Here is a 24,071-nt window from a genome sequence, read left to right as displayed (position 1 = left end):
ATATACATTAGTAGTTATTATATTGACAATATACAGGTAGTTCCAAAATGGAAGTCGGTCGACAAGACGGACAAGGCGCAGCAGACGGGCAATAGTATATACATCGGTAGTTATTATACAGTATAACTGCGGTCCTTTACCGTCCGGCCAACGGACCGGACGGTCCGTGTTTTAGGCTATCCCAAAATTTACCCTGAAAAATCATGTGAAGCTGTTAAATTTTAATTTTTTAATGATGTAAAATTTAAATCTGGATAAAAATAAAATTATTTTTAATATGCTGGCTTGAAGTATAAATAGTATGTTGACTAAAAGTAAAATAATAAATTATACTAAATAAAATACAATGAACAATTTTAACAAGATTGTTGCTAAGGAACCAAATAATATTTACCTATAAATACGGTAAACATATTTCATCATTTTGTCATAATTTCTCAGTTAGTAAATTCCTTGTTAACTTTTCGTGATTACGATTACAAATTGTGATAATCATTTCATTCGACAAGCTTATCAAGAACCCTCATAACACGAAAGTCTTTGAAACAATCAGGTAGATCTTAAAATTAAAGTTAAAAATTAACATTTTTTTTTTTTTGGTTTTCTTTAGTTACACATTATTCTTGAATTATTAACTATTTAAAACTTTTTATGATCATCCCTAATGCCTGGTAAGGGTGTCAACTTTGTTTTTTTAAATGGGAACATATTTTGAATAGTAAATGGCATTTGAATTTTTAATATAACTTTATTCATTTATTAGATATAAACATTAAAAGTTTCAAATTTTTGAGTTAATTGGTTTTTTATGACATCAATATTCGCAGGTACACAGCATTGTTATTATCAATGGTAGGAAAGCACATTGTTGTGACATACACTAACTGAGAATATAAAAAGTACATCTATTGATAGTCATAATTGACAATTATCCAACCCAACCGTGTCTGTGACAGCAATGTCATAAAATTCTAATTAGTTATCTGTATTAATAATCCCTTGTGTATTATGCATGTATATGAACTCAAAAATTTGAAACTTTAAGTGTTTATATCTAATAAACAAATAAAGTTATACTAAAAATTCAAATGCCATTTACAATTAAATTAAAAACTCAAATATTTTATTAAATTCAAAATATGTGTTCCCATTTAAAAAAACAAAGTTCACGCCCTTACCAGGCATAAGGGATGATCATAAAAAGTTTTAAATAGTTAATAATTCAAGAATAATATGTAACTAAAGAAAAAAAATGTTTAAATTATATATATTTTGCAAGTAATTGAGTGGGTTATTATAAAAAAATCATTCTGTATAATTATGTTTTTTATACAAAATTACATTGATATATTTTTAAACATTTAAAAATTATATATATAGCTTATTGTTATATTGGTATATGTTACATGTTATATAATTTATTAGTTGAATTCTTAAGTTGTACATTGTAACAATAATGATATACGATGTATATCATAACAGTAGATAGACTTTGCATCTTAGATAGCGGAAGTATTCTAATCAGACTGGCTCGCGATCTAATAAGGTGGCTGATGAAAGTGACGAGGTGACGTAGTGGCGGATCCAGAATTTATTCCAGGGGGGGGGGCGTTATTAAATATATTTTCTTCTTTTAAAAACTGATTTATTATTTTGTGTTTATTACATTTCTATTTTATAAAATATTTAAATATTATAAATATATAAAATATTTAACGAAAAAATTCGTTTAATGTTTGCTGCATAATAATTTTTTGAATTACTATAGTATATGTTTTTTGATGACTTTGAGGACATATGTATATAAAAATAAAAAATCGTTAATCAAAATTAATTGCATATAAAGAACTTTATTTGAAATTAAAAGCTACTTAACAAATAAAAACAAAATATACATTTCTTATAATAATATGACTTAACACCTAAGTTGTAACAAATACTATTAAAATAATTAAGGAATAAAATCTAATTTTCTTTTTTTGTAATGTGCTTTCCTACCATTGATAATAACAATGCTGTGTACCTGCGAATATTGATGTCATAAAAAACCAATTAACTCAAAAATTTGAAACTTTTAATGTTTATATCTAATAAATGAATAAAGTTATATTAAAAATTCAAATGCCATTTACTATTCAAAATATGTGTTCCCATTAAAAAAAACAAAGTTGACACACTTACAAGGAATAAGGGATGAACTTAAAAAGTATTACATAGTGAATAATTCAAGAATAGTGTATAACTAAAGATAAACAAATCCGCAGGGGAATCCGCAAGGATTACGGGCCTAACAACCCCTCTTAGCCGGTCATGACTTTGGTTAGTTGGGACCGGTAGGCCTGGGCATACCTGCTTGCTAACAGCGAATAGGCCCTCCTAACCCAGCCATACCAAGTGAAAGGGTTGCTAACTTGTCACAGGGTAGTTAGCCGAAAGGTAAAGTGACCATTGGGATCCTCTATGGCACCTGGCGCACCATAGAGTATACAGCCTTATCACAGTATCGAGCTCTGCTGTGACGGACCTTTATTTCTCGACTTCTCGTGGGAACTATATGGATAAAAACATAGAAAAACCACAAAACAACGAACTTGTGACGATCAGGGATCCTACGGACAACCTGTCGGAACAAGATCGTGAACTGGCTACTCTTCGCAGAAGAATCGCCGAACTTGAAGGTCTCAATGCCAACAACGGGACACTTGGTGAACCGTCTACTAGCAAAAAGACAGCAACGTCAACTAATCCAGACCAGGAGTCGCAAGATCAACTGGGAGCAGTAGCTGACAAAATGGAGGATCTAAAACTTAGACCCTCGGCCAATAGAATTCAATTCACTCAGATAAACCTGCATCACAGGAAGGGGGCCAGTAGCGTGTTACTAAGGACCCTAACTGAGAAGCATACAACACCCTTACAAATAGTACTTATTCAGGAACCATGGAAAATTGGTGACCAGATTAAGGGGCTAAATCTAAGGAATTTTAAACTGTTTCATAAACAAGCAGATAAACCAAGAACTTGCATTTTGGTTAATAATAAAGTTAAAGCCAGCCTGATACTTAATCTATCAAGTGCAGACTTGACTATTATTAGAGTAACACTAAATGATGGTAAAAANGAACACTATACACACAATATTCTTTATCAGTTTAATAATCGTTCCCTATATGACACATACACTGGCCACCACTGTCAATACCTGTATAATTTTAATATTGTTCATATTTTTATCTGTTTTATATTTTGTAAATCGTTAAGATGATACCCTCTCCCAAACGTAATCGTCGTCGTCGTTATGTCTCGCCCGGTGTGTAGGAAAAATTTGTGTTCTCTTCTCATTGAACCACCGTTGTGGTAAATAGTAGCTGTGTGCGTGCAGCCAATAATAGTTTTTTTCGTGTGTGTCGTTCATTATAATAATGTACTAATTTAACCAGGCGTCGGCCATGTACGGCGCCGAGATCCCCATCTTAGGATGAGTCCCATCCTTTTGATAGCAATGGTATACATACCAAAATAACAGCTGAATTCACCATTACTATATACTCACTCAAAGTATTAAAATGCTTGTAAGCCAAAATTAGTATTCATCATAAAATTGTTATCGACCTATTTTTTGTAAGAAAATTTTAAAGAAGAGTTGCTATGAAATTTAAAAAAATCTAAAAAGAAATAATAATAAAAATATGTTTATAACAAAATCCAAAATTTCTCAAATTATTAAAAAAAAATAGTAACGCAAAGTATTTGCTTTGTATTTGACTATTCAGTTGGGTTTGGTTTGGTTTTTTGGTAGGGTAGTTAATTGATTTTAGTATCTTTGCTAATATTTTATAGATGAAATACACTATTAAATACTAATTAAGTATTTTATCTTTATCATGCATCTTTAATTAAAATATGTTTAAAATTCAAAAGCATTTAAAATACAAATCATATTCACAAGTCAAAATTATCATTTATTGAATTACATTATACTTCTAAAAGTCCATATTATAACTCTGTGGTGTGATGGCAGAAGTTTATATGTCATTTTTGGTGATTTTCGGATTATCATGTAGTTAATTGAGAAATCATATGTTTCAAGGGCTGGCAAAATATGATAAGTCTTTTATGAAATATAGCGCAATTTATGTGTAAGGACCAAACCTGATATGTCATTATTAGATTACTGTTATATTAATAGTCTATGTTATCACATTTTTTTACTAATAATGTTTATTATTTTTTATAAACCTAAAATGTCATTTAAATGTAAAAAATATTATATGAAGAATATAAAATATAAGAATATAAAAATTGCAATAAATGTGGATTATATGACTTGTTCAAAGATGTTTTTAATAAAACTGGTTATAAATTTAAAAAACCTTATCTTGATACATGTAAAACATGTAATACTTTAATATTACAAATAAAACAATTTAAGGATAATGAACAACAGAAAGTACTCCAGCAACAATATGAAAACCATAAAGATCTTGCAGATTTTGGGTATTTGCAAAAAAAGGAAGATAAAATTAAGGGTTTAGCTTCTTCCAGTATGAGAGTCTTAGTATTTGATTTAAAACAAGTTTTAGATACTCCTACTTTCTCTACAAATGTTTCATTTTACAAAAGGCTTTTGTCAACATTTAACTTGACCATTAGAGATTGTGATGAAGAAGGAGTAACTTGTTACATGTGGCATGAAGCAATCGGTTGTAGAGGGTCAAATGAAATAGCATCTTGCCTGTACCAAAAAATTACAAATTTGCCCATTAATGTAACCCATGCCATCACATACTCTGACACTTGTGGGAGGCAAAACCGAAATATCAATATGGCTGCAATGTTGAGTCCACTAACTGGCAAGTTTTCAACATTGCAAATAGTTGACCAAACATTTTTATTGCCAGGTCACACTCACTTGGGGTGTGATGTAGACCATGCAAAAATAGAGAGAGAAAAGAAATTTTCGAACATTCCTATAATGGTGCCAAGAGATTGGTATCAATTTGTAAGGACAGTACGAGGGCAGAAGCCATTCAAAGTGATTGAAATGAATCAATAACAGTTTTTTACATTTTCAAATTTAGTAAGCACTTCACTTATAAAGAAAACAGTAGATACTGAAGGAAATAAAGTAAATTGGTTACTGTTCTATATTATGATAGGACTAATATATATTAAACACAAATTTCATTTATTTTAAAATGAATATAATTTATTAAATGTAAAAAAGGTTTTTACATATATAACGTGTTCTTCTTATACAATTAGGTTAACATGAACATTGATATCTCTTTTAAAACTATGATAACACACTGATATTACAGTGTAGTATATAACATTTCCTCACTAAAAATAATTAATTAAAAATACAAATTGAAATTGAAATGTACATCACAAATATGATATAAAATACGTATACATATATATATATAAAATTTTGAACATTAAATAATTGTGTTAATTCCTAAATTTAAGAGGTTTTATTATTGTTCTCTTAGGTCTTTGTTTAATATTGTTTCTATTATTACTATTTGGATTATTAACTATGTGACTAGATTGTTTAATAGTGAGATCAGATAAAAAGGAATCATTGTTATCAGTGATAGGAGTATTTTCTATGAAAGAGGAATTGTTTTTTAAAATTTGATTAGTATGACGTTTCCAAACTAAATTATCATTAGTTGTCACCTCATATGTTCTACTGCCTAATATTTTTGAAATAACAGCTGAGATCCATTTATTAGATGGTGATCTATAATCACGAACTATCACTTTTTCATTTACTGTGAAGTTTACATCTCTCTTTCCACCATTTATTACTTGCTTAGTTTGGTACTTTTCTACCACATCACTTGTGCTTGGTTTGAGTAAGTCAAAAACAAATCTAATTGACTTTCCAAATAAAATGTTTGTAGGTGTTTCTCCAGTGGTTGTATGTGGAGTATTTCTGTACTGAAATAAAAAATTATTTAATAAGTTAATTATGTCATTCATTTGGTTATTTTTTATGACTTTTTTTATGAAATTTTTGATAATTTTGACCGCACTCTCTGCTGCTCCATTACTCTGAGGATGATACGGAGCACCAACTTGTTAAGGAAAAGATGATGATGAATGAAGTAACACTGGATGAATTTTTACTTGGCGTCGAGCCGTTTAATAAAAGAAGTGAAAAGAGAGTTGCGACACAAAAATAATATGCGAACAAATGATAAATAATAACACTAGTATTACTGTGAAATAACCGTTGACAAAAGACAATAAAAGTTAATCGAAACACGGTGGCGTTTTCTGGTTGATCCGGTGGACGGCGTATCACAGTGTCAAAGGTGTCCCGAAGAAGACAGACTGCACGTATTATTGCGGCGGGGTATACGACGCTAGGCATTTGTTGGACTTTACACCACGACGATAACGCGTGTGTGTGACGGTCCGGTTTACAGTTAAGCGGTGGCTGAGAAGGAGTTGACACGACCGCGGGGTGTCAAACTAAATGATTGATATTGTATTTTCTTAAATAAGATTGAAAATATTCATTGCTGAAACATTTGGCTCCATCTGATGTAATAGCTTTAGGAATACCAAATCTAGCAATTATTTCATTAAGTTTTTTAATTACTATAGTAGTGTTTAAAGAATTTACTTTAAAACATTCAATCCATTTGGAGGTGGAGTCAACTATGACTAAAAATGTTTGACCATTTATAGGACCCAAAAAATCTATATGTAATCTAGTCCATGCCTTACTTGGCCATTCAAAAGTTTTGAGTACACATTTTGGAGGATTTGCTCTATTAGTGATACATAATTCACAATTTGCTGATAAATTTTCCACTTCTTTGTCTAACAAAGGCCACCAAAAATATGCTCTTGCCAGACTTTTCATTTTAGTTATTCCCTGGTGTGATTCATGCAATTGTCGTAATAAAATGTTTCTTAGTTTTAAAGGAATTATAACTCTATATCCCCACATAATTATATTTTGTTCAATGGTAAGTTCATCCTTTCTTCTAAAATATGGTAATAATTCTAAGTTCTTATTTGCTTCATTTGGCCATGAGTAACTTAAGATGAATTCACTTATTTTTGATAAAATAGGATCTTGTTTGGTTGCTTTTTTAACTTTTTTCCAATCAATTATCCAGTTAGATTCTTCCTTTATAAAATTTAAATAATTAACGTTAGCTTCTATATCCACTTGTTTGTTTTGAATCACCAGTCTAGATAAATAATCTGCTGGGTTGCTATTTGTAGGTACCCATTTTATATCAAATTTATAAGCCATTAATATGTATGCCCAACGTTGAAGTCTGTTGGCTGCAATTTTGGGTATTCCTTTTCCTGGGTTAAGAATATGGGCTATTGGTTTATTATCAGTGACCAAAGTGAAATGTTTACCAAACAAGTAATCATTAAATTTTTTTACTCCAAAAATAATTGCTAAACCTTCTCTTTCTAACTGTGGGTATTTTTGTTCAGCTTTGGTAAATAAATGTGAAGCAAAAGCAATAGGTCTCTCTGTATTATCACAATAAACATGAGATAAAATTGCTCCAACTGCTTTCTCAGATGCATCAACAGTTAGTTTGATAGGTAAATCAAAATCAAAATTAGCCAATACCCTATTTGATAAAAGTAGATTTTTTATTTTAATGAAAACTTTATTACATTTATTTGACCAATTGAAAATTTGTTCTTGTCTAGTTAATGCATACAGTGGTTCTAATAATTCAGCAGAGTTTGGAATGAATTTTAGATAATAAGTGACCATGCCTAGAAAGCTTTTTAACTCAGTTAGGTTTGTAGGAACTGGTACATTTTTTACAGCTTCAATATGTTTATCAGTTGAATGAATACCTCTACTGTCAATGATATGACCAAGATATTCTATGGATGTTTTTAGAAACTTACATTATTCAATCTTGACTTTAAGTCCTGCATCCAAAAGCTTAGATAACACTGACTCTAACTTTTTGTTATGTTCTGTTCTTGTTTTACCTGATATAGATATATCATTTTGAAATATGGTAACTCCTTCCATATCACCTATCGTTTGTTCTAATACACGTTGGAATGTACTAGCTGCACAATTTATTCCATATGGTAATCTTGTATAAGCAAAAAGACCCATGTGTGTGTTAATTACTACTAATTTTTGTGATTCTTCAGATAAACATAATTGAGCATAGGCATCTTNTTTTCAGATAAGCATAATTGAGCATAGGCATCTTTAAGATCTATCTTACTAAAATAGACACTATTACAATGTTTGGCAAACAAATGATCTATTTTAGGTAATGGGTGCTGGATACCTTGAAGGACTGGATTAAGAGTTACTCTGAAATCACCACATATACGGACAGTATTATCAGGTTTAAGGACAGGAACAATGGGAGTTGCCCAGTTGGAATGTTCAACAGGAGTCAAAACACCCATATTAATCAATCTATTAATTTCTAATTCTACTTTATTTTTTAAAGCAAAAGGTACAAATCTAGGCTTGTAAAATTTTGGGATACAATCTTTTTCAACAAAAAGTGTGATTTTGTGTTTTGAAAAAGTTCCTAGATTATTGTCAAAGACCTTAGAGTACTTTTTACATAATTGTACAATATCATTAGGTTGATCATTACCTTTTATATAGTTAATAGTATTATGATTAAAAAATANGATTGATCATTACCTTTTATTTAGTTAATAGTATTATGATTAAAAAATATGTTAAGTTTGGAAAAATCTTTCCTATCTAATAAAGGAGGTCCGCCTTTTTTGTGTATTCAACACTTATTTATAAAAATATAACAGATTGATTCCAATTGGCAATACTAAAATTTGTGAAGTTTTAATGAATTTATGTATTTATTTTAATAATTAACAGCTTTTAAATTTAAACTAATTGCTTTAACTAGTCTAACCTACCACATTCAAATCTTTTAGCTATACAACTACAAATAATTTATTTGTATTATCTATAATATTTATTTCTTTTGAGTAAAATTTTCTTTTTCAAGGAACGCAATATTCTTAACCTTATCAAAATTCTACTGTAGTAAACATATTATCTATAAAAATAATAATTTTACTATAATTTTTTTTTAAATACTTGAAAGTAACATATAAAATAACAATTACTTATATCTTAAATTTTAAGATATTTTCTTACTACTCCCTCTAATATTACATCATAAAAATAGTACTATAATAACTACATGTATTACTTTATTACATTGCCCTATTTTAATTAAAAAATTTAACAATTACTATTAGATTTATTTATTTTTTTGCAATCTAATATTGTTCAATGAAAATTCAAATGAGAAATTTAGCTACAATACTGTATTTGTAGTATAACAATTCATTCTAATGTTGATCTGATATGAAATTAAAGCTTACTAATGTAGTATGTTAAGACAAGTGTATACAAAACCAATAGACATCAAAATTGTACAAAAACTATAACTGAAATCAAATTTATAACAAAATAAATTAACTTAAAATTTGTAATACTAAAAAAGGAAAAATTATTTCATTAAACTCACTTTAGTTTGTTCAAGAACTATATGTTAATTCGATAGATGACTTTATTATGATAGACAGTAATAAAAAATCATGATTACAATCTTTTTTTTTTCTTAATATGATTAGGATATTAATCTTATGATATTGAAGTATCTTAGTTTACTTATAAGTGCATACTTAATAATACAGATGATAACTTACAATAGCAGGTATCAAAACTAAAAACTGAAATCAAATTGAATCGGTCATTTCAAAAACGACATAAGTCATTAAATTCAAATTTTTCAAGAACCAAAAAAAACTCAATTACTCCAGAAATTCCTCTTTTTTTTCACTTACACCTAATTACAAATTTATTTTTAAGCTCTCTGAGATTCATAATCCATAGTTTTAAATAGTCTATCTTTTACCAAAATGCATAAAATTCAGATAAAACTTATTTGACTTACGTTGTTTTTGCAGTCAATAGAAAAAAATAATATACAATAAAGTCAAGAAATAAAATAAAATAGATAAACACAGTAATGTTAATAATATTTTTACACTAGTTGAAATAATTTTATTTAAATAAAATAATTTTTATTTTAAATAAACAAAACTTAACTTTTTTTAACTTTACAAAAAGTAACAAAATTTAAAAATAACTGATTGAAACTTAACAAAAAACAATATAAAATAAACCATTGCACATTTCATAGTACATATTATTTTACAAAAAATAAAATATTTTTTTTTTAGCATCAAAAACTTAACTTTTTTAACTTGACAAAATGGTACATGCAAGAGCATTTTTGAATGAAACTTGATAAAAATCAAAATACAACAAAAAACTGTAAAAAAATGTAAACTAACATTAAATTATTAAAAACAACTGATCAAAACTCAACAAAAATAAAAAATATGTCAATACATATTTTGAAAAATGTCATGGTACGTAATCATATTCCCCATCAAGTTCTACATTTTCAGCTTCCATATTTTGTTCATCAGCAGTTGGCCATTTATATATTTCTTCATAAAATAACCTATGCTCCTCGTTAATACTATCTTTAACTTGTCTTAAGTTTTCAATTTTTTGGGGGTTTATTGGCACTTTATTATTATACGCCTTTGCTGTTGGCAATGCTATATTATTATTTGTTGTTAATTTTAATAGTTTAAATGTCTGTTTTGATAACCCATCGATAAAATTATGTGTGAATACAATACCTTTATACTTTGTATTATATTCGAAACTCATGTATGTAGATGGGGTAAAGGATTGCTTTTCATCCTTTGGAACTTTTTTTCCAAATGTCTCAATAGAAAAACATGTCTTTTTGTAGTGTGATGGCCACCATTTTTTAAAGTTATAAACTTGATACGTGTGAAACTTTATTACTTTGAACTTTTCACTGCATTCATTCACTATTTTATAATATTCATCTGGCACATATATACGATCATGCTTTCTTATTTTTTTTTTTATAACTCCAAAATCCCGATCGTTAGGTAAAAATGTATGACCTCTTAGTGGGAAAAAGTGATAAATCCTTTCAAATCGTTGACTATCTGTCAATGCTAGTAAAAATCGTATAACGGTATTATTTTTGTTTTAGCCCGGACAACCATCACAAAACAAGTATAATTCTTTTATATCTGAATTAATATTATTATTTATATTATCCAGTAACATAGAGCACACATCGTTGGACCCCTTGCAAGCTTCACCCTCATGGTACATGTAAAATGTAGATTCTTCAGTTTTCAAATTTTTAATCCCAAAACAATTCGTTCATAATTGTCTTAAATAAAAAATGTTTTGTACTGGTATGTTTGGTAGGGGTAAGTTTTGCATAAAATCAAATGTAATAACCATAACATCTTGCCTATCTTTACAAAGTTGTTGTATAGATGCCATTTTATTATGAAATTTTTTAGCCCTCCGTTTATGAACCATTAATTCTGCAACATAAGTCCTCTTTACATTATCTGCAAGAGAAGGACTTTTTATTTTTACATTGAGTTGCTCACATACAATACAAGTATCTACTTGTGGCCTACCAAATATAATAGAAAAATTTTCTTTGAAATATTTTAAATAATACTTGTAGTTAACATTAACTTGAGGATATTTTTTCACAAATAAGCCATGTATTATTTTAATGTCTAAACGATCATCAAGGTATTCGATTTGTTGTCCAGAATAATGAGTTTTTTTTTCTGGGAAAGGAGAATATGCTCATGAATCATAAAGCATATTTCAGGTGATTTGGTATTACCTTTAGGATGTTTTCCTCTTTTATCATTTGGACATTTTCCCAAAGTGATTAAATCACAAAGTCTACGAACTCTACCTTCAGTTATACTATATACTAACAAATGCATTTTTGCATACCTTTATCTTATTATCTACAGTAGACAAGAAATAATTGAAACTGTATTGTCTTGCAGTGCCAGTTCCAGTTCGCCTTCGTCGTTGTTTTACATCATATTTTTCAATATGCTGTTGTAGATAAATATCTTGTTCATTTTTAGTCGAAAAGTTATTGAGTGTTCCAATGCAAAATTGAAAATCTTCATTTCGAAACTTCGTGAAACAGACATTCTTACACCTGTATTATTTCAGGAATTTAGAATAGAACACAGTAGGTACTCTGATATCCACATATTCATAAAATAACTTANGATATCCACATATTCAAAAAATATCTTACGTGCAATTTTGGCCTCTTTTTCTACTATGTACTATTTTTCCACTCCAGTTAGTATGTTCAACGCCTTTGACTTTAGACTGTCTGATAACATTTCGTTTGTAATTTGAAATATTGCTTGTTCTTTTTTTTTGGGGTTCGTGATCACTTTCTGACTCGTTTGACGACATGTTTCATTTAATAAAATATAAAACTTTAAATTTTAAAATTTTGAACATCTGACCATTTATTTTTAAAAGTATGAACGTGTTATTGCTATCATGGTCAATAAAAGAAACATATGATGTATAATAATCATGACAAAAAGTGCGATCTGTGAATTATAGTTTCTTGTAGTAAATTTTGTATTAAATATTAGTCTGACAAATGTAGTTTTTTCACAGAATACGTAACTAGGTATATAATTATCAAATTTGACAAAAAGTCATTTTTGAAAAATTGATGACTTATGTCGTTTTTGAAATGACCGATTCAATTAAGGAATAGATTATTAATTATTAAAAAAAAAACTAAAAACTGAATTTATATTAAAACAATTTTTTTAACAAATTTATTTACTGTTGGCAACTTTCTAAACAAAATTCAAAATAATTTTAATTTATGCAAATTTTTATATATTTTAAGGACACTTGTTGCTATTTAGTGAAATAAATTAAGTGTTCTAATCCATGCACGCTTAATTAAATAATAATAGCTATGAGCACCATATCAAAATGGTTGCTTAATATTTATTTATTATCTACAGTGAAACATAACACAATCATAAGTTCTCTTTATAAAATTGTGTATTAATATTCAGTAGCTGATCCATACAATTATTCAATTTGAGAACTCTAATTTAACTAAGATAAAAATTATTTTAATTAATCAGTGAAAAGTTTAAAATCAGTTTTAAAATTACATTATTTTAAATTTAGCAATTTAAAAATAGTATTTTAACATACTTTCATAATAAAGGTTATTGAAGTTTATTACATACAAAATGTTTTAAAATATCATATTATTAATATAATTTCATTTATAACATTCCCAATTAAACAAAATTGTTTAATTTCAATATGGATATAATGTCAAATTTTTGTCTATTTGCTAACCAATTTAAAAAAATATATTCAAATAGTTAAATTTAGATAATTACTTACAAAATTGTTAAATATAGTATACCAATATTGTTCTGTATATTATAATCATTTTGGAATAGTTGGAAAATAAATTAAAAATCTATAGCCAAAAAAAGATCATCAATACATGTTTTTGGAGCCTGGAGTTTTTTTAAATCTGGCCTTAATTATACTACACATCTAATATTACATCATTATATCGACTTACTTTTTAAGTAAAATGTCACTACAGCAAAACTTATTTTTCTCAAAAGAGAAAAAAGTTAAGTTTTTCGGTAATATTGTCATTCGACAGCAGCAAATCCAAAACTGTAAATATCTTCCAAAATTAATCTCTTTAATTTTTCGGTAAATTTCATTTTTTCTGCAGCTATTTCATAAAATAAAATTATTAAGACAGATCTATAAAATTTACTTCATTGTCTATTGTACTCGCCTATTGTTCGATATTCTTTAAATTTAATTATTTCAATAAACTTTCAAATATAATTTATTAATTGTAACAACATACAAATAAAACAGTTTTTTATTAATTTACTGCACTAAAACACTATATTTAGATAATAATTAAACAATGTAACATTATTAATGTACAAAAATGTTTGACCACGCAATCTTGTAGTACAGCCAGCAAATTAGTACTGTACCAGTTTAGTTTTTTAAGGTTATGTTTAAGATAATTAAATAACAAACAAAAATCTTTTAAAAGACGAGCGTTTATATGGTTATGTTAAAGCTTTTAATTCATATCAGTCAACAAAAGTTAAAAAGATTATTTTGTGTAAAGAATGATTACGATAACATTATCGTAGTATTTGATTGTATTTAGTTATTATACTATGGTGAAGGGAGGCTAAGAAATTTATGCTTTAGTCTTACATACCCATAGACTGATATTAATAATACACCGAAAATCCGATTTGTATCTATTATTGTTATCACTCATTTAGTGCGTCGTAAATTTTTATGGTTAATTTACCTGTCATAACTTGATCAATAAAATTTTGTTTATGCAACAGCAAATAAAAATAATGACTTCTGTATTTAATACAGTAAAATAACAATAGAAACTTGGCATAAAATCACTCAACTTTAACAAGCTGTAACGGACTAACGGTTAATCGGAAAAAAAAAATTGTACGAACAAAGTTGCTTGTAATTTTTTTTTCTATCATATTATCAAATCAAAAATAGTGGTTCCCATTTAAAAAAATTATAAATAAACATTTTTATTCCTGAAGGGATAAAAGAAAAATTTATTTAGCTTCACATTATTGTAGTTTTGTAAGTTTAATAATTTTTCTCTGTACAAAAATTTAATATTTTCAATAGTTACTGAGTAAACGAGTGTCTTATCCTTAATGAATCACTCTGTATATTAATATTAGCGGTGGCGGTAGGAATATATAATCTTCGCATAATATCGCGGCACTTTTGCTGGCGTCGAAGACGCGATGTTCGGCGTGATCCTCGGGCGTCAATAGGTTAGCAGCGTAGATGACGACGGTGTGCGAGTGCGGATCAGTTTGTTGACGATGTTATTTTGACAATGGGAAGAAGACTACGGTATAGCGGCGGGACGTCGTCGGCCGTGCGGCACTTGCTGGACTTTGCACCGCGGCGTAAAACGACGCGGGGCTGTGTCAATTACAATAAAAATTTGTTATATATATACATAATTGATGACACACGGGCGTCTACGTGTGGTAAACTGGGTTTTCTACGTCCAATTTGCCCACGCGGATAAGTGTAATCGAGAAGAGTCAAAATAATATCTATAATGTAACATTCATCGATTGTACACTGACCACCGAGTGAGTGGTCAGGTCCCTTTTTATTAGAAATAATAATCAATTAACAATACAATTAACAATGTTTCTAGTGTTATACTTTCTAATACAATTAATAATAATCTATTATTTACTTTTACTTTCTAATAATACAAATTCCTTAAAACTAATATTTACATATAGTTATGAGTTCATGACATACGGGTTAGAAAATATTGTTGTCTACGAAGGGTGAGCGGGGTGGGGCGAATGCATTACAACAGTATAGTCTCAAGGTCATACACGACGGGATACGCGACATAATAACACGTGCCGCGTGGAGTTACAAACTTACAAACGACAAACAAACAACAAACAAACACGTGAAACTAATAGAAGCGTGTTAATAAATATAGTTTAAAAAACTAAAAAAACACGCTTTTAAAGTACATCGAACTAAAAAGTTAAAAATAATTTTTAAAATAATTATGAACAAAAAATACTAGTATTATTGTGATAAAAGCGTCGGGCGCTCAATATACGAAAAATATGGCACAAAGCACCCACGCTTTTATCACAATAATACTAGTATTTTTTGTTCATAATTATTTTAAAAATTATTTTTAACTTTTTAGTTCGATGTACTTTAAAAGCGTGTTTTTTTAGTTTTTTAAACTATATTTATTTTTTACTTTTTAGTTTCATGTTATGATAGTAGTTACTATCAATATCATGGTTGTTACGGGTAACGGGAAATCAGGGTTCGATTCTGGGGAGGGAGTCTGAGAAACGGCTACCACATCCAAGGAAAGCAGCAGGCGCGTAAATTACTCACTCCCGGAACGTGGAGGTAGTGACGAAAAATGACGATACGGAAATCATCCCTCGTAATCGGAATGAATACTTTATATCTCTTAATTAGAATAAATCGTGTTAATATATTAATTTTAATAGTAATTAGAATATATATATTTATACAAATAATGCGACTTAACTACGTAAAAGTATCATGCACTAAGTATAGCTGTGTTTTATGGCCGGGCGGGTCGGACTAACGTTATACCCGAGGTATAAACGGCGGTAGGAATATATATATATATACGTAAGGCGCATTAGACGCGGGCGTTATTGGTCAGTCAAAATAAAAATTTGTTTACATATATATAATATTGATGACAAGCACGCGTGTACGGGTACGATAACTAAAAATAAATTTTTATAGGAATAGTGTACCGTCGTATTGTGAGCGAGGCGTGGGGAGGGGTGAATGCGTATAACAGTCTAGTCTAGACAACGGAATATGCGATAACGCGTGGGCGTTTGGAGAGTTACAAACATACATACATACATACATACATACAGGTGAAACTAATATAAGCGTGTTAAAAATGTATGGTATGCTAAAGTTTAAGTATAGCTTCAATCCAGAAAAACCATATAGAATTTTAGACCTTAGGCATGGTAATAGAGGAAGGCCAAAAAATTTGTCATCATATTCAACAAAATTAACTGATATGCAAGTTCTTTACGAATCCACCCGAAAAAAAAAATTTGTGTTCGTGTTGATACACGAAGACTGTCATTCATTCTACTAAAAATTAAAAACATCCAAAGATGCAGCTGAACTTACTTTAACAAGTAGTGATTCTTCATCAGATGAATAATTAAAAATATAAATTATTTACCATAAAGTTGTTTTATTTTTAGTTTTTATACTTTACTAACAACATTGTTAATGTTGTTAACTTTTATAAAGAGAGCTTTTTTTGTTTAATTTAGTGGCACTAAAAAAAAAGTTTAAACCAAAGTTAGATACTTTAAGAATTTTTATGTTGTTATTATGTTTATAGTTTTTTGTTTAACTATTGACCAAAAGATCAATGTCTTGTTTTTAATTTAAAATATGAGATGTTATCTATCTTTGTTGCTTTAAAAATTGTTTTAGTATACCACACTGAAAATATTTGTATAAGCTAAGGTTAAATTAAGCATTTTTATGTTGTTAATATGTTTATAATTAAAAAGAAATACATGCATGCAAAACAAGATATGCTATGCCATATATTATATGTTTTATTTGTTACTTAAAAACCATTTGAAAACTAATTAGTGTATTATGGCCTAATTATAAGAAGTCAATGATTTAATCCTAAAAGAATAAATGCATTTTTTTAAAAATTGTATTTTTAATTCTATTCTAAACCTTTAAATTTGTTTTTTCAGAAGTTTAAAAAATGTACATATCAACTTCTGCCTTAATACCATAGAACTAGTCTTAAATATTCATTAATTCACAATGTAAATGTAAAAAAAAAACCAAAATTGAATTTCAGAAAAATCATGGTTAAAAATATAGTTTTCAAAACTTATTTTTAAATTACCAATCATGAAGTATTTATTATGTTGATCCCTTATAAGGATGTCAATTTTATTTGTTTTTAATGGCAACATACATAATTATTTAGTTTATTCAAAAGATAGTGACCTCATTATGAATATAAAAAGTTGATAGCAACTTTTAGACCAGTATTTCGGAATTATATATTGATTTTATTGAAAAATTAAATAATTTATATTATAAATAAAATATCTTTCGTTCATTTTTTTAGTATCTGTTGCGTACGAGGCAGCTAGACCGTAGGACCGCACTAGAATGCCGTTTTACCTTAAGCCTGTTTAATAAAACATTAATAATGATGCGGGAGTGGGTCACCTAGGAGATGACGGTTAACTATAAATCCAATAAGTAAACGAGAATAGACAATAATTAAATAACAAATAATCACATATATTAGAAATTCCTCAAAGAGTATCTTAAATTTAAGGGGTAACGGGGGGGCCCTTAAAATACTAGTGGCCGGCGAAGCGGCATAAAACATATAGTTAATCTCAATTAAAGCAAACAATAAATAACATTAAAAATAATATAAAACTCAGCTGTATAGATGACGTTGTTGATGATGATGAGTGGACTGTATGAGATCTTGTGGTAATCGTGTCGAACATCTGAGTATGACGAGTCAGAGTGTAAATCCAGGTACGTAATGGCAGATGAGAACAGACCGCGAAGAGGCGACTACGGCAATGAAGATATTTAGTGATGGTCATGGCCCAATCACTAGTGGCGTGCAAGGGCACTTAAACTTTGAGCACAAGGGTGCAATAAACAAGAAATAAAAAACTATGCCGTACAATGGCCGAATAATTTACTATTCAAGCGAAGGCGCTTGCAACAGAAAAAAAGGTGACACGTAAAAAAACCGACTGACTTACGACAATGAACTGTACATGGATGAAAAACGATACGGAGGTCATCGATTTGCTGTGATGGGTGGACAAGGGGGTGAGTAAAGCAAGATGCTGGTGACCAGCTGTCCCACGAAATAATATAATCAATGATCTTTATAACAACTGGTCAACTAGATCCTTCTAAAGGCGTTCTGTACCATACAGTATCTAATTTGATTTCTAAAATGCGATAGCAATTTTAGTTAAAGTAGTAAATTTCTATTATAGAAGACATTTCGTTTTCTATAGTATATTAGTTCATGTTTGAAAATTAAATAGTATAATTTGAATATACACCAAAAAATAGTTCACTTATTATTTTCATTTTGAATTTAAAATTTCAAAACACGATTAACTGTGTCATTTGATATTTTTTTCAGGGTAAAATTTAAAATTTAGTTGAACTTTGTTTATGCAGTTGTAATTTTTTTTGCGTATTTGTTAGTAAAATTTCAAGTATCCGAAAATTACTACAATTGTGATTAAAAACAAGCTATAAAAATACTTCATGAAAATATTAGTATTTTGATTAATTTTTTTTATAATTTTATCATAAAGTTATGTATTATTCTGAACTGAAGAAAAAACAATATAATTATTTATAATTTGGTGGAAAAATAATTGACGTAACTAGATATTTTAAAACACGGCAGCTCTCTGGCCACGTGACAACAGACACAACGACATATCACAACTCCACAAACTTACAACTTAGTTGCCGATAGTGTCGAACACAACTAATTGGAGTGTCGTAGGTCAAGCGGAGGTGAGTGATGATAAACGACGTGGAGCAATGACTGGGCTACACACAATACTTTTGTACTTAACTATTATCTATGTACAAAGTTGTTGTTTATTATTAACTATTATATGGATCACAAAATAAAAATATTATTGAAAACTTTTTTTTTTTATTTATTTTAATTAAATATTTTTTCCAATGTATTAACTATTAAGTCTTCATTTAAAGACAAAAATGTCTGTAAAAATCCGTCATTATTTTTCATTTTGACTTTTAGAAATACATTGACCTAAACTGACTTTACAAAATTTTAGCGTAGTAAAGACAATAGGCTTTTTTGCATTTATATAATCTGCTTGGTTATCTTGAATTTTCCATTATAGCTTATGTAACTTTAATTATAATATATTTTGACTTATTTAATTTGTATTAATTTCTTTATTTATAAGCAGTTAAATACATTTTAGGTTATCCCTAGTGATGAGCAGAATTACTCTTGTTCTTGNAGCAGTTATCTTAGGTTATCCCATGTTCCTTATAATGGTGTCAAATTTATTAGTTATTAATTTAAATGTATTTCAATATATATATAAATAGAAACTTTAAAAATCCAATAAAATTGAGTGGCTAATGAAATGCTAAAATATTAAGAAGTCATAGAAATATATTAATTTATATATAAATAAACATTTGATTTCATGTTGAAGTTAAAAGTTAGAAAAAAGATTTATTCGACAAGTATAATTTTAATTTTTGTGTTATACAATGACAAATAAACTTATTGTAACACAAAAAAATATGAATAAGTCATAAATAAAACATTGAACATAAATTATAATTATACATATTTGTATTAATACCTGTAAATATACTATATAAATTCAAAGAAATAATGGTATACGGCTTATACAAAGTGTTAATTTTGTTTTATTCGATTACTATAATTATTATGTTACTCATACGATTATTTTTCGTTTTTGTTCTCATATGTTTTACTAACAGTTCTAATACTGAATTAATTGATGAAAGTCAAATTGTTCAATATAATAAAATTATTGAATCTATTGGATGGAAATCTTTATCTGGTATCTACTCTTGCGATTCTCACGGAATTTATAAACTGTGGAACAAAAACTTAGCACCATTACCTTTCAAACGTGACCGTGACTGGTTCTTTCGTAGCGTTGCAAAGCATAGTCCATCATTGGTATTAACTTTNAACGTTGCAAAGCATAGTGCATCAGTGGTATTAACTTTGATTTATGGAGATATGCTAACAAAATTACATAAATTCTACACAAATATAATAGCACAGTATATAAACCTTGAAACATATGAAAATAAATTAAATTATTTGGAAAAATTAATTCAAAGTTTTTCTATGTTTAAACCATTATTGACTTGTATGGTTGAAGCACTAGATTATTTTGAAATAGAATATGAAAATTTTGTACTCCATAATCTTAATGAATCATTATCATTAATTAAATGGATTACTGACATTAACTTTCAAAATCTAGACCACGCACTCAATAATAGATTAATGGATCATATAATTAGTAGAATTAATCGTATTGTTAAATCAAATATAATTCATCGACCCGAAAACATTAAAGTAGAGCATAGTGAACCTTTTGTAGTAGATTATATTGAAGAATTAAGAAAGCTTTATACGAAAAAAAAGTTTCTTGATCCGGAACACCCAGAATTTCAAACAAAAGTTGAGGCAGGAGTTAATTTGTTCTGCAAAAACTTCGGATTTACTCAAAATGTGATATAACACTTTATATATATTTCTCTTTATTTTTATTCCTTATTTTGTGATCTACAAACAACAATTATTAATTATAATAATCGGTCATTTATAAACTTTTTTATCTAACTATTGTATTTGTGATCTAAAAACATACTTAGAATAAAAAATTAGAAGCATTTTCTTTTTATATAATATCACTAATTTGTCTGTCAAAATATAGAAAAATTATTTTATCTAAATAAATAAATTACAGTTACATCTATTTTAAATGTTTTTTAATTCTTGATTACAAATACTACTCATCATTTATGAATTGATATACCGAACAATATAAACAAAATGTATGTCAAGGTTTCTTTTACATTATTATATGAAAAAAACTAAACACAATGGGATGGTGGCATATTTAGGACAAGTATAGATGATATTTGACAGCGCTTAACTTCATTGTTCAGTTATACTATAATATATTNCCCTTAACTTCATTGTTCAGTGATACTATAATATATTTCATAAGACATTTTGTGAACCACGTAACTTTAGATTTATATCATTAATTTTTTTAATATATCTCTTACACCTTCTAAGAGTGTCAACTCTTTATTTTTTTAATAACAACATATATTTACATATATTTAACTAACTTGTAAAATAAAAAAAATATTAATTTCTAATTAATTAAAAAAATCTAATTAAGAAAATTACTGGTCGATAATATTTATGACCCATTATAACGATAGCTATTACCAATTTTTAAATATATTACCATTTTAAAAGACTGAAAATGAATTGCGGGTATGATAATAATCATTGGACATTTTACGGTTGGCTCACATCTCTTTCCACCTCTGTATAAAAATGTTTATAACTTTCGAAGTAATGGTCAACCAGTGCATACAATTTATGCAGTTTGGTTACGACCACGCCGTGTTTCTCAGCTCGTTTTAGTACGCGGTAGTGCACGATATAATCACGTTTTGGTTGTAACGTGGTCAACAACTTTCTGTGTTTCGACGACGACAACTGTGATCGCTCGTTTACCTGAAAAAATGGTAAAACAATATTTTAACTTTATTATACAATCTGTCTCTGGTAACCAAGTTACACAATTGCCCGTGTCTCCTTCAAGTAATTAAAAGTCATTTAAGTAGATAAGGAATTTATCTTAATGATACCAATAAATTGTCCGAATTTAAGGGACAANATTCATTTAAGTAGATAAGGAATTTGTCTTAATGATACCAATAAATTGTCCGAATTTAAGGGACAATATTTGGGCAGACGTCGGGTAGCTTCCGATTCTTGGTTTTGGCCAACATCCATAGGTATTAAACGGACTCCTAACAGCACTACATGTATCATGCGAAAAATAATTACTCCAGAAACAGTTACCTCGGTCAAAAATCAACAGAGAGATTATAAAATAATTACAAAGTAGTTGTTACTCTTATGACATACGTGTATAAATATTGAAGGGATTGATACAAAACTTTTCAGAAGATAATTGATGGTTAATTATGAATAAATGGTGTACAAAGAATTCTCATCAGTGTCAAAAATATACTTTTATAAACCCATTTTTCGTGCTTATTTCAAATCTGCAATTAATTTTTTTTTATTACCACTAATTTTTGATATTATTAATAATTAGTTAAAAACAAGTATTCAAATATAAAAAAGCTAAACGTTATTACTGCGACTTTTAGCTATACTTGCAAGTTTGAAATTGACTTCATTAAACAGAAAATTTTATGAAAATTAAAAAAATTGTATTGTTAAGATTAATATGCTGTCAGTAAATTTTCTAATTACTATTTATTGTCAATTTATCAGCAAAGCTCAATATTTTTTTGTATTTTTATCGTAATATATAACTTAGATAAAAATCATTGTAATCATTTCTGAGTAACTTTTGGTGTTTAAAAAGATTCTACAATTGAAATATTAAGAACTTAATTAATTTTAATGATTTACTATAACTAAATAAAACAATCTAAAAGTTTTTTTAAATGTTTACTCAATTGAACGTATTATAAAATTTGATTATAATTGTGAAAATCCATTGTTAAATTTAGGTGAAACTAAAAATTATTATTTTTAGAAATGATTTATGTAGGATCGTGTTGTCAAAAAATGTTGAATATTATAGACTGGTAGTATCACGCATAAATAGAGTTAAAAAGTTAAAAAATTATAAAAAAACATAATTTTATTTTGTAGTTGAAACCTATTATCATATCAAACCTAATTCAACAATAATTAATTAAAAAATATGAAATATTTTAATTGTCTATATGGAATATGTTGGCTAAGCAACTTTTTATTTGATAAAGGGAATTTTTTTCAATTTTTGAGGGTAATATCTTTTACTAGATAGTAGTTATATTTAACGTATCATTAAAAAAAATTGGTTAAACGAAATCTGAGAAAATAAATGACAGCCACAAAAAAAGACCACATAGTAAAATAATTTTCATATGAATAAGAAATTTCCTCTCACTTGGGGAGACAACAGTAATGAGTCCCACGATATTCATTGAAGTTATTGAATCTCAATGAGATAAAAATTAGAAATGAGTTTAAAATTTTTTTCTAATTTACTAACTTTTGTAAGATATTTTAAAATAAAATAAAATACAAAACCTAGAATTATAACACAAAAATAGCATATTTTTGAATACAGTTGCCATTTTCACCATGAAGAAAAATTAAAATTAAAAATTATTAAAGTACATTACATTAATGTAATGTAATTATACGTAACATTAATGTTTTGTGGTAAAGTTGCCATTTAGATCCCACCAGTGAGAAGGTAAGGGGTCAGATTTTCAAAAAAAATATACTAAGTAATAGGTAATTACCTAATGCATCTATAAAAATTTTGTTTCTATTCATCCATTTTTTAAAAAGTAATGGTAGTTTTAATGTCTCAAAATTTAGTAATTTTTATGTAATTGCCTCTTAAATTAGTTTTATCAATAATTTTAATAATCATATTAAATCCGAGAAAAATTTTCATTACACCTTATTTGATTTGTTTAAAATTAAAAAAAATTTATAAATTATCGTTTTAGNTGCACCTTATTTGATTTGTTTAAAATTAACAAAAATTTATAAATTATCGTTTTAGGTCGAAATTATAAAGTTAACCTAAATGCTTTGTCTGATATATGTGTTGGCATAAAT

General features: G+C 27.8%; 1 protein-coding gene across 1 annotated transcript; it reads right to left on the bottom strand.

Annotated features, from left to right (window-relative positions):
• Nucleotides 1–7,909: 7,909 nt before the first annotated feature.
• Nucleotides 7,910–8,755, bottom strand: LOC126904398 (uncharacterized protein K02A2.6-like). The gene is made up of 3 exons (XM_050683414.1): nucleotides 8,681–8,755; nucleotides 8,222–8,630; nucleotides 7,910–8,186 (listed from the first exon to the last, which is right to left on the bottom strand). The coding sequence occupies exons 2-3, from the start codon at nucleotides 8,431–8,433 to the stop codon at nucleotides 7,910–7,912; spliced, it is 489 nt and encodes a 162-aa protein (XP_050539371.1). The 5' UTR covers nucleotides 8,434–8,630; nucleotides 8,681–8,755.
• Between the last annotated feature and the right edge of the window lie 15,316 nt (nucleotides 8,756–24,071).

Source organism: Daktulosphaira vitifoliae, unplaced genomic scaffold (genome assembly GCF_025091365.1).
Source record: "Daktulosphaira vitifoliae isolate Bord-2020 unplaced genomic scaffold, ASM2509136v1 Scaffold_1, whole genome shotgun sequence".
NCBI lineage: Eukaryota > Metazoa > Arthropoda > Insecta > Hemiptera > Phylloxeridae > Daktulosphaira > Daktulosphaira vitifoliae.
The sequence above is the reverse complement of the archived record's forward strand: the minus strand, read 5'-3'. Positions and strand labels throughout refer to the sequence as shown.